General features: G+C 37.7%; 1 protein-coding gene across 1 annotated transcript; it reads left to right on the top strand.

The window, feature by feature from the left end:
• Window positions 1-490: 490 nt before the first annotated feature.
• Window positions 491-7,607, top strand: LOC143594246 (uncharacterized). The gene is made up of 15 exons (XM_077073601.1): window positions 491-768; window positions 1,845-2,248; window positions 2,312-2,498; window positions 2,594-2,736; window positions 2,809-2,925; window positions 3,368-4,012; window positions 4,565-4,656; window positions 4,735-4,785; window positions 5,419-5,507; window positions 5,589-5,906; window positions 6,019-6,093; window positions 6,164-6,234; window positions 6,342-6,399; window positions 6,491-6,731; window positions 6,822-7,607. Exons 2-15 carry the CDS (start codon window positions 1,881-1,883, stop codon window positions 7,349-7,351), a joined length of 2,985 nt encoding a protein of 994 aa, XP_076929716.1. The 5' UTR covers window positions 491-768; window positions 1,845-1,880; the 3' UTR covers window positions 7,352-7,607.
• The last annotated feature ends 5,153 nt before the right edge of the window (window positions 7,608-12,760 follow it).

Below are 12,760 nucleotides of genomic sequence, written 5' to 3'. Positions count from 1 at the left end.
TTTAAAAAAAGTTGAGAAGATGAATTGATTTTGGGTGAAGGTTTGAAGTTTTGGTATAAAAATGGATGAAATGGAGTATAATTATATAGAAAATATATATTTTTTTTGTTTTTTTCGACTCCCCAACGGTCCAAAAAACATCAAAAGGTGTGCCTCCTCTCTCTCTTCTCCCGCTAACCAGCTCACGCCTGCCTTGTTTTTCCCTCTAGCGCCCCTGGTGATGTGGTGTTAGCGCCTGGGGGCACGAGCGGAGGGGCTCTAGCGCCCCCGTTGAAGCCCCACACCCCTCAGTCTTAGATAGACCCAAATACTTTAACTTAAATGCAACTAATAAAGAATTAGCTTCAAATTCATTACTTTTTGTCAGTTTTCTTTCCCCTGTCCAAAAGTTTTCAAACTCTAAATAATAAAACCAAAAAACTCAAAGGCCGATATTTTAGTCTTTGGCTCGGTTTTCCCTAAAACCGAGCCCGAATACTTATGAAAAAACAATGGGCAAAATGGTAACTTCAGTTGATTCAACGCCTCTCCGATCATAATACCGGTAGTAGGCCTTTTGCCGTGCCTTCGAAACCAGCTTCCAATCCAATAATAATAATAATAATAATAATAATAATAATAATAATTATTATTATTATTATTATTAGAATCTTTCTTGAGAAAAATAAAAATAAACCCCCAAATCAAATTGATTTTCGATCAAGCTTCCATTCTTTCTTACAATCGACCAATTTCACACGCAATTACCACTTCCAATTCCATCTTTAGGTAAATTAATCTTCAAATTCGTCTCTTTTATCCTTCAATTGATCTTAATTTACTCGTGGGTTTTTCAAGATTTGATCTTAATTCCACTTTTAGGGTTTCAATTTCAAGAAACTAGGTCTTTTCAGCTGCTTAATTCATCCCAATTTGTTCAAGTTTTGATTTTACACAAACCCAGATCAGAATTATAATTATATGTATGGTATCTAAATAGTTGTGTTTGATCAAGATCCATTGAGAATTTGTGTGTTTAGTAATAAAGGTTTATGCTTTTTACCCTAATTTGTGGTTTTGTGGAAACTTGCCCCAATGTAGATGTAATATGGAAACATTTGTATTAACTGGAAGATAATTTAGATATAATAAATTTTAAATCATCAGGTGTTTTAGTGTTACTGTTATGTGTAGTGTTGTATCTATCTATTTAACTAGGGATGTAAGTGAACCGAACGTCTGACGAACTGTTTGGCGGGAACTGGGAAGTTTGTTTAATAAATGAATAGACATGAACGAGGAATGTCGTTCGATTAACTGAATGAAGGAACACGGACAGAGGCCGTGTTCGTGAACGTTCGATAATGTGTTCGTTTACTTTCGTTAATGTTTGTTCATTAAAGGTTTTTAATACTTTTTAATGAATTTTATAATCTTATTGTATATATTTAAGCTTAATTTTTTACTATAAAACAAAAATACGTATGAGTATTATGTGATTAGTTTATGTGTAAAAGTTAACATAGGAGTATGAATGTTAAAAAAACACAAACACAAACTTAGCAGCCGGACCGAACCGTTGACAATGATCGTTCTCGGTTAGCCAAATCAAATAAAACGTTGTTCATGTTCATTTGTATTTGTTCGTTTGTGTTCGCGAACCTTTCACAAACAATTTCATTTCCTTAATGAACGAACACGAACAAAAAAATCTCTTTTGGTAGCTGTTCGTGAACCGTTCGTTTGTTCGATAAAAGCTTAACAGACAAACATGAACAAGGCCTGGTTCGGTTCGGTTCGTTTATAGATGTATATTCATCTATGCATCTATCCATGACACTTGTCATGCACAACTGTATTGGCAGGGTTTAAGACGCAGATAATGCGTACAAAGTGGTGCAATGGGATCATCTGCTAAATTTGGGAAGCGTGGGGCGCGTACAGCTGTGTTAATGGACAGGTCAGCAAGTTTTCGTGACAACATGGAAAATCCAATATTATCTTCACTCCCAAGCATGTCTAGAAGTACTGTAAATGTAAGTCAAGAGGATGTAACTAGTTTTTTACAATGCTTGCGGTTTGACCTAAAGTCAATGGCTGCTGAATATAAGTGTAATCGGTTTGGAGATTTTAAACAACTTGCAAATGCTGCACTTTGTGCATCGGATGAGTCACCGTCTGGTTTGTTTAAAAGCAAGCTGCCTTTTTATTCCCCTGAGGATCTTAAACGACTTAAAGTCGGTCTTCGCGAGTCAACTATTAAAGCCAGGTAATTTTTTAATTTTTTTTTTCATGTATACGATTCAGTTCATAATAATCTTTCACTTGTCAGGGAGAGAGTGAAGGTTTTTAGTGATGTATTGTCGGTGATCAACAAATGTTTTCCAAGTATACCCTCGAGGAAACGGTCTCGTCCCGATGCTTTTTCTGGTACTCAAACCTTTGAGCAGAAGGTTGAAGAGAGGGGTAAAAATGTCATTCCCAACAAACGAACCAGAACGTTTATGGTAGATCAAAGGGTTTGTATAACTGTATCTTATCTGTTAATCACAAAAATCAAAACTTAAATTGTGTTAAAGATTATATCTTATTTAGAAAATATGCAATTCATCAGGGTCTGGATGGAACATTGCCAATGAAGAAAAAACGGACGGTTATAAAAGCTGACTGGTCACCAGGTACGAGCTCAGTGTTGGCAAAACCGATGCTTTCAAGGAGTCTTGCTGATTCAAGGCCTAGGTTAAACGATGAGTTCAGGTAATTATTTTTTGTGATTATTGGTTATACTTAACGTTGACTTTTAGTTAAAAGTCAATATTTATGATGCAGGTCAGGAGCTGCAAATGGCAGTATGCGTTCTTCCATCCCAAGGCCCGAGCAGGATAACACATCAGTTCTGCATGATAAACGAGATCAAACTACGACAAATGTCAGACCTTTTAACAAGTATGTGGCTCATTTCTACCATAACTTATAGCCTAAAACTTGTTAAAATGACGAAAATGCCCTTAAATTTTTCGGGAAGACAAAAAATACCTTTGATGAGGTTTCAGCGTATTCTAGGTTAAACTTCTATTATCGATGAAGTTAAAAGGGCATTTTTGTCATTTTGCGTGGTTATGGCTTGTATTGGTATCAATGAAACAAAAGACATACTTGGATGGTGTACCAAATGCATGTTAAATGACAAAAATGCCCTTACGAGTTTGAAAAGACAAAAGTTTCTTTGATGAATTGTCATCATGTTATAGGTTAAACCTATTGTATTTAGAAAACAATTGAGGGCATTTTCGTCATTATGCATGTTTTTAGCCAGATTCGGTAACGATCAAAACCGGATACATAAATCGGGTGGTCTATAAAACAGTTTCAATATCATGTTAATCAGGGTCAATATTCGACAAGACTTCATTTCTGGTACCCCCTCATCAACCACTAAACCACAAGCAGTTGCACGCGGTCCAAGATCAGGGCCAAGTGGGGTCCCTAAGTTAACCAACGGTCAACCCGCAACCATTTCCAACGGGTCAAACCCTGGTCTTATTAACTCAACCAACCGTAAACGTGGGCCATCAACACGGTCTCCATCTCCACCTGTGGCCCAGTGGGCTGACCGTAGGCCCCAAAAAATATCACGCACAGCTAGACGAACCAACCTTACTCCTCTTTTACCTACCAACGGCGAACTCCCCCCTTTAAATAATGGTGACATAAGTGAAAATGGTCGCGGGTTTGCAAAAAGATTTCCCGCCAATTCTCCTAAGCAGTTTAAATCGAAAGGTGACCATGGTAATGTTACGTTATCAGAAAGTGAGGACTCGGGGGCTGCTGAAATCAGATCGTTTGGGAAGTCGGAAGAATTTGTACATAAAGATAGAATCAATGGTCAAAAGAAGCCAACTTTGGTCGGTCCCGCCAGAAAAAATAAGTTTTTGAACGCGAAACATCATAGAACAACCACAAGGGGTTTAGCCTCTGCACGATCCGACAAACAGCTTAGAAATGGCAGACTTGGTTTTGATAAGCCTGAAAGGTTTCACTTTCACGTCTTTTGTTAATTATAAAAGTTTGAGTGAACTGCGGTTTTCGTCCCTGTGGTTTGTCCAAATCTGCGGTTTTAGTCCAATAGTTTGAATTTGCGATTTTCGTCCCCGTGGTTTCATTTCACTTGCAATTAAACCCGAATTCACTAATCCTGTTAAGTCTGGTCGTTAAACCCATCAGCGTGCCCTTCACGTGAGGGGCAATTTTGTCTTTTTTTCTCCAAATAATACACCCCAGCCCCTCACATGAGGGGGCTTGCGAATTAGGATTGGGGTTTATTTGGGGAGAAAATGACAAAATTGCCCCTCACGTGAGGGGTACGCTGATGGGTTCAACGACCAGACTTAACGGAGTTAATGAATCCGGGTTTAATTGCAAATGAAATGAAACCACAGAGACGAAAATCGCCAATTTGAATCTATTGGACTAAAACCGTAGTTTTGAACAAACCACGGGGACAAAAACCACAGTTTACTCTAAAAGTTTAGTTTATATAATAAATAATATTAATAAAACTCAAATGTTGATGATGTGTTGACAGTAAAACAGGTCGTCCTGCCACACGAAAACTCTTGGGTCGTCAAGCGTATACACGTCAAAAGCTTTCTGAATATACTGCTACTGATTTTTTGGGTATTGGAATTGTTGACTATTCAGTTATTGATTTTTAACCCTCTTTTAATCATGGTCAACTAATATTTGCTACTTTAGATGATGGGCATTCGGAGCTTTTGGCTGCTGCTAATGCTGTTATGGATCCTGGTATTGTTCTGTTGTCTTTTTCATTAATACTTCTCATTAGGATATTGTTTTATTTGGTTCTAATTGGTAGGCTTGTAAACGAACCGAAAGTTCTGTAAATTGTTCGGCTGGATGTTCATTTATTTAATAAACGAACGAACATGAACAAAAAAATTGTGTTCATTTAGTTAAAACAAACATGAACACTAGTCTCGATCGTTCATTTATGTATGTGAATGTTTGTTCTATACGTTTATTTATGTTTGTTGGTGTACGTTTGTTTAAGTCTGTTCGTTTATGTATTATTGCATTCATTTAATTGTTAGGCCCATTAAAATTTAGTCTAGTTTTGTTAAATTGTCATATCACCTATTGCAATCTAGTCTGGTTTTACTAAATTTTTAGGCCCAGCAGATTGATATTCACGTTTACTTATAATTGGTGTTCGCGGAGTTACATGGTCATATATGTTCAGTTATACTCGTTTGTTTATGTTCATCAACGTTTGTTAATGAACAACATGAACACACTCATATTTTATCGAATAACATGATTAAGAAAAGCGTATTCGTTTAACCGCTCATGTTCGATCAACGAGTTTGTGTTCGTTTGGTTCATTTATAAACTTGCTAATTGGTGGATTGGTAATTGCAGTTTATGCATTTTCTAGCCCTTTTTGGAAGCAGATGGACCCACATTTTGGTTTTGTATCGGATTCAAGTGTGACATACTTAAAGCAAGAGGTAATGGTTCGTATTTAGACTCTAAATTATATATAAAAACATGTAACTAATTAAATGTTTGATTCTTTTATCCTTTCGCAGGGAAACATAGGATCTACTGCTAACATCACAAACCCTAAATATGATACAAATAATGGAACCGAAAGCGGTTGTGAATATTTAACATCGGGAACATCTCCTAGGGGAATTACTCTATGTCAGCGGCTTCTTTCGGCCCTAATTTCAGAAGAAGATAATAATAATGATGAGTTAAACGATAATGTTTTTGAGTCTGCATTTGAGCCTGAAATTAGTGGAAGATTTTCAAGCGGTTCTCGGTATCAATATGATGGCATGTCATCAATGGATGAAAGACTTTTAACAGAAATTCATAGTCTTGGACTCTATCCGGAGCATGTGGTAGGTGTATATATTTACACATATATGCATGTATGCATGTTTTAAGCACACAATGCACATACATGCATCAGTTTGTGTGTAGAATCTATTTCATGATGGTATTTTTGTACAGCCGGATTTGGTACACACGGGAGATGATGACATCAGCAAAGATATTAGTAGGCTGGAAGCAAAGCATCATCAACAGGTAGAAGTCTGTTTTGACTTTTGACTGAATTTTTATTATGGTCAACTGTTCTAATATAGTTGATTAACAGGTTTATAGGAAGAAAAGTTTATTCGATAAGCTTTTAAGGTCTACCGAGGAAACAATCGCGCTGCAAGAGACGTAAGTGATACTTTTAATTGTATTCATTTTTTAAAATTTTCGGTTCTTGAGAGTATTTGACTATGCGTTATGATAATATGATTTATTATTTGACCATTTGCTTTTAGGGAATTTGAACAACTTTCTCTTGAAAAGCTCACACGAATGGCTTATCAAAAATACATGGTATTGTTATTGGTGATCATATTTTCATAATATTTTTTTATCTTTCTTAAAGTTATAAATTTGATTTACGTGTTAAATAAATATTATGCAGAGTTGTTATAGTAAAAGTACAAGTAGCAAAACGGCTAAACAATCCGCATTAGATTTTGTCAAACGAACACTAAACCGATGCCACGAATTTGAAACAACCGGGAAAAGTTGTTTTAGCGAGCCCTTGTTTAAAGACGTATTCCACTCGGGATTGTCTCACCATAATCACGCAGAAGATGATGATGTCAATCATGGTCAACAATCTAGGAAAGTCAACGGAACTTTTATGCAAGATTTTTCAGGTAATACATTAAAATGCTTAAAATGTTTGTAACTTTTTTTTTTTGCTTTCTAGTTAATATGTAAGTGAGTTGACTATGTTGACCAACCAGGTACACAAGTAAGCGGTATGTTGACCAACCAAGACATAGTCAAAGATGATGTATGGTCAAGCAGGGGTAAGACTCGAGAATTGTATCTTGATGATGTGGCTTGTACATCTTCAGGGGTAGAAAGGGTAAATATAAATAGCGTAAAAGGAAAAAGAAGCGAGCGGGACCCAAGAAACGGAGGTCCTAAAGTAGGTCGACCTGCAAAAGTCAAAGCAAAACAAAAACAGAAAACAACTGCATCAGTCAATGGCAGTCCTGGTAATTTCTCGGATCAACAAAGGGCAAAATCGGCTTTTGCTCCAAACCCGATTGTCAATGAAGAGGATGAGTCAACATTACTGGAAACCTTCGAGGAACCGCTTGATTTGTCGCACCTGCAACTTCCTGAAATGGTTGACTTTGGTGGTCAAGGGGAAGATATCGGCTCATGGTTGAATATCGATGATGATGTTTTACACGATGACGGAGATGATTTTATGGGACTTGAAATACCAATGGATGATTTAACAGACTTGAATATGATGGTTTAAACTTTAAAGCTTGTTATAATGTATAGTATACTCGCTTACAAGATGACACGTGTCGTATGAAGGTGACAAAACAGTTGGTAATTAGGGTTATGATTCTTTTCTCAAGAGCAAAAAGAAAAGTTGATTTGAGAGAATTTAACAATTGTTTTAGATTTTTTATGTGAGTTTAAGGTAGTTTGATTAGGTTGTAAAAATCTTTTTTTTTTGGTACTTAATATAGCCAGGGTGTTGCATACTACTATATTGTAGCAGTTATTGATTATGGCACAATGCCTTTGTACATGTGAACTAAGTTTCTAATAATAATATTAATTCATTCATATTAGACCTTGAATATTTGATGCAATCTGTACAATTATATGTTAGTCTTCAAGTATTCTCTTCAGTTTAGTTACTTACATTATTTTTTAGTCTTCAAGTTATTGATTTTATTTTTTAGTATTTATTTGGTATTTCTATGGTAGTTTTTGGTGGAGCATGGTTCTTTTTTTATTATTTTATTTGAATTATTTTTTTATATATATACATCTTTTATTTTTCTATTTGTTTTAAATAATTTAACTTGAAGAGTTTATTAATTGGGTTTATTTTCAGAATTGAAACAAACCTATCTGATACCGGCCAAATTCACATCGGTTCATCGCCGAAATGCCCAGATTTTAACGATCGAGTAAACATCATTTTAAATATGTTACTTGCGAGTTCCATTATCGTTCTCATGTTCTTGTCATATTGATCATAACTTGTAGGCGTGTCGTACTATTTTCGACATTTACATTTTATTTTTTTTATTAGTGCTCTGATGTCGTAATGAACTTAACTTATACCGACTGAATTCCCGTTGTTTCGTTGCCGCAAAACGGCGTGAGTATCAGTTTTTCGATGCACTCACTAAAGTAAACAAACAAGAAAACCAAAAGATATAGTCATAGAATTAGAAGAAAAGGTATCTAAATGTGTTCGTTATGTTGGTTTTTATCATGTGACGTTCAAAGTCATGTCAAATGTAATAAGGCTGTTTCTAAACTTTGTCAGCCATGTGTTTTGGGAGAGAGTACTAGACTTCCTTTCGTTCAATCTAATACTCATGTTTATTTACCTTTTGATTTGATACATAGTGATCTATGGACTTCACCGGTAATTAGCACCGTTGGTCATCGTTATTATATTTTGTTTGTGGATGATGTCACTAATTTTCTTTGGACCTATCCCATATGCAATAAATCTCAAGTCTACGTCGTCTTTCAAGCTTTTTATAAACTAATTGAAACTCAATTTGAACGCAAAATCAAACAGTTTCAATGTGATAACGGAAAGGAATTCTCTAATAATTCTTTTCAAAATTTTTGCAATCAACACGGTATGACTTTTCGTTTCTCATGCCCATACACATCCTCTCAAAATGGTAAAGCGGAACGCAAAATCCGCTCAATAAACAACATCATCCGCACCCTTCTTGCCCAATCCAACATACCAAACACACTCTGGCATCATGCACTAGAGGTCGCTACCTACTTAATAAACATTCTTCCTAGTAAAACACACAACTTCAAAACCCCCACTCAACTCCTCTACAACCGATCACCCTCATACGACCATCTCCGAGTGTTCGGGTGTCTCTGCTACCCTCTCATTCCTTACACAAAATCCATAAACTTGAGCTTCGCTCGAAACCGTGTGTCTTTCTTGATTATCCAACCCAACACCGTGGTTACAAATGTCTCGATCTATCGACACACACACTCATCACTTGTAGACACGTGAGATTTGACGAAACCGTCTTCCCATTTAAACACCTTAATAAACCACCATTTGAAAACTACTCCATAACCGACCCTATACACCCGCAACTTTGGCACTTAATCAAAAACACAGACCGACCAACCACCCTTAACTCCCACCCCACCTGTACAACCCACACCCACAGCCCAATCCCCCTTACAAGTCTATACCCGTCGGACCAGACAAGCAGCCCAATCTTCGGCCCATGCTCCTACCCAATCTTCGGCCCACCAGAATCCCATTGTGCTCACAATCCCACCTATACATACTACGGACTCTCGCCCCAGTCAACTCACTTCACAAACTCACAAACCCCACTTACTCAAACCCGTACCATCCGCACCAGATCCATGGATGGAATCGTAAAACCAAAACAAACATTTAATCTCAATAACACAACCATCGCCCCTATTCCACGTAACCCAACGGTTGCCTTATCCACACCTGAACGGAATTTGACGCCCTTATTAAAAATGGAACTTGGGAATTAATTCCGCGCCAACCCCACATGAATGTCATACGGTGTATGTGGTTATTCCGACATAAATTTCGGTCGGACGGATCATTGGAACGGTACAAGGCGCGGTTGGTTTGTGATGGTAGAAACCAACAGCTCGGTGTTGACTGTGAAGAAACATTTAGTCCCGTAGTAAAACCGGCAACAATCCGCACGGTACTCTCATTGGCACTTTCACAATCCTGGCCAATTAATCAGAGTTAGATGTGACGAATGCGTTTCTACACGGCTCTCTCAAAGAGACAGTTTACATGTATCAGCCAATGGGATTCCGTCACCGAGACTATCCGGATCACATATGTAAACTTAAAAAGTCATTATATGGGTTAAAACAGGCACCGAGAGCATGGTACCAACGATTTACAGATTTCGTTATCACACTCGGTTTCAAACAGAGCCGATGCGATAACTCATTATTCGTCTACGGCCATGGATCCGAGACTGCTTATATACTCATTTATGTGGATGACATAATTCTCACAACCTCCACAGAAACTCTACGGAGTCACATTATGAAGAAACTCGATTCAGAATTTGCTATGAAAGACCTTGGTCCTCTAAGCTTCTTTTTGGGGATCTCGGTAAAACGCACAGGTGACTCTATGTTCTTGTCTCAACGTAGTTATGTGAATGAAATTTTGGATCGAGCTGGCATGTCAACCTGCAAGTCCGTCCCGACCCTGGTCGACACAAAACCGAAGTTAAGTGAACATGACGGGTCAGATTTCGGTGACTCAACCCTTTATCGAAGCCTAGCCGGGGCTCTTCAGTATCTCACGTTCACTTGCCCTGATATTTCTTACGCAGCCTAACAGGTGTGTATTCATATGCATTCACCTAAGATGTCACACTGGAATGCTCTTCTTCGTATCCTTCGGTATCTTCGGGGCTCTTCAGACTTCGGCCTCACGCTTGGACCAACACGCACCATTGCACCACGAGCATACACCGATGCAGATTGGGCAGGTTGCCCAGACACGAGACGTTCCACTTCCGGGTATTGTGTCTACTTGGGGGATAACTTGTTATCTTGTTCGTCAAAACGACAATCTACAGTTTCTCGCTCTAGTGCAAAGGCTGAATACAGGGGTGTCGCGAACGTGGTGGCGGAGATATGCTGGCTTCGGAATTTGTTACTTGAACTTCATCGTCCTCTATCAGTAGCAACACTGGTTTACTGTGACAACATCAGTGCAATATACACTTCGTTCAACATCAGTGCAATATATTTATCCGGCAACCTGGTTCAACACCAAAGAACAGAGCACTTCGAACTCGACATACACTTCGTTCGCGAACAAGTACATCGTGGTAACGTGCGCATCCTTCATGTGCCAACCCGTTATCAAATCGCAGATATCTTCACGAAAGGCCTCCCGAAGATTCTGTTTGATGACTTTCGAGCCAGTCTCAGCATTCGACAACCTCCCACTTCGACTGCGGGGGTGTAATAGTAATTGTATATTGTCTATAATTAGATTAATATCAAGAATTCAATATTTGTAAATCTATCTCTAAAATAAGGGATTCTATGTATTATTTATAGTCAAATTGTTTAATGAGAATGGCAAGAAGGTTATTCCATATTTCACTCTACAATCTCCTGATTATTTAAAAAACTTGTTTTTTAATTTAAAGTGTAAGTTTTTTTAATCTTATAATGCAGCCCTTCATTACATTTTCTTTAGATAAGTGCAATATGCATCTATGTGGTTACCATCAAAATGCAGGATGCAACCCTAAGTTCCAGTTTTTCGCTTCTGAACCCCCCCCCCCCCCCCCGACTTCTGCAAACTCACTTACTTTGAGCCTATCCGTTAAGTCAATGTTTGTTTGTCCGTTAAAAAAGAGTGGGGCCACGAGGAAAGTAGTCTTTTCACACAACAACAACAAAGCAGCACAAACAATAGCAACATCAACAACAATTTAATCTCCTGGAGCAACAACATAAGCATCAACAACAACATTAGCATTTAAATCTTTTTATACAACGAAGAAAAAACACCGATTGATATGTCAATGTAGGGATGAGCATTTTATCCCAAATACCCGTACCCGTACATGTACATGTACCCGTACCGATTTAACTTATTCGATACGGGTATTGGTACTCGTTTTTGTTGAATTTTTGTACGGGTACAGATACGGGTACGGTACAGGTACATTTGGTATTTTGTACCTGTTTGGAGTATATAAAGGTTTAATTGAGATTCTTCATATTTAATATATAATATAAAGTCTCCAACCATGTTATTATTGAACAAGTATCAAACGTTTCTTTAAAATTAAATAATATAGCATCCAAGACTTGAACCAACAAGCAAATCACTAAAAGTCGGTGACCGAATTAGGGTTCTTGAATACTATTTTATCATTAACTCGACGACCAATTTGGTACCTGTACAATTTGGTAACCGTCACGTACATGTGAAAGTACCGATACCCGGACTAATTCAGGTTGTTTGGTACGAGACCAGTATCGGTTTCAAAATCGTCGAAGATTTGGAAATAAAAAAGCAAAATGGTACAAAAACGGGTACTATACCGAAATACATGTACCAATACCCGTACCCGTACCAGTACCATACCGAAAAATTTGGTACAAGTATTGGTACGTGTTTTTATTGATTTTTGGTACGGGTACAATCGGGTACAGGTACGGATACGAATACGGGTACTGTCCCACGCTTATCCTTATGTCAATGGCATGAGTTTGACTATCACACATTTGTTTTTCACTATTTTATTACTTACTTATAAAACTATCACATTGGGCTTGAAGGGGGCGGCTTGTGTTGGGGCTTCATCCGGATGCCACTCGGCATGGATGGGGAAGGGTGGGGCCATGTGCCTATCTCTCTCTCTCACACACACACATAAAAAGAGAATTTAAACTACAGCGAGATGTTATGAAAATGAGCGACGAAGCCCCTCCACAATGAACAGTCTAACAAGTTTGACTAAGAATGGATATTCATTAAAAGTTTTTGTTAACCTATGTACCTAAAAGCACATAATTTTCGAGATGGTGCTACACAAAACCTTACAAGAGAAGGAATGCTAATGTGATGAAGATGACGATGGCGTTAAAAAACATATGAGGGTTCAAA

The sequence above is a fragment of the Bidens hawaiensis genome, unplaced genomic scaffold, assembly GCF_021521415.1.
Source record: "Bidens hawaiensis isolate Kalapana, Puna unplaced genomic scaffold, B.hawaiensis_p1.1 tig00043404_1, whole genome shotgun sequence".
Lineage (NCBI taxonomy): Eukaryota > Viridiplantae > Streptophyta > Magnoliopsida > Asterales > Asteraceae > Bidens > Bidens hawaiensis.
The sequence above is the reverse complement of the archived record's forward strand: the minus strand, read 5'-3'. Positions and strand labels throughout refer to the sequence as shown.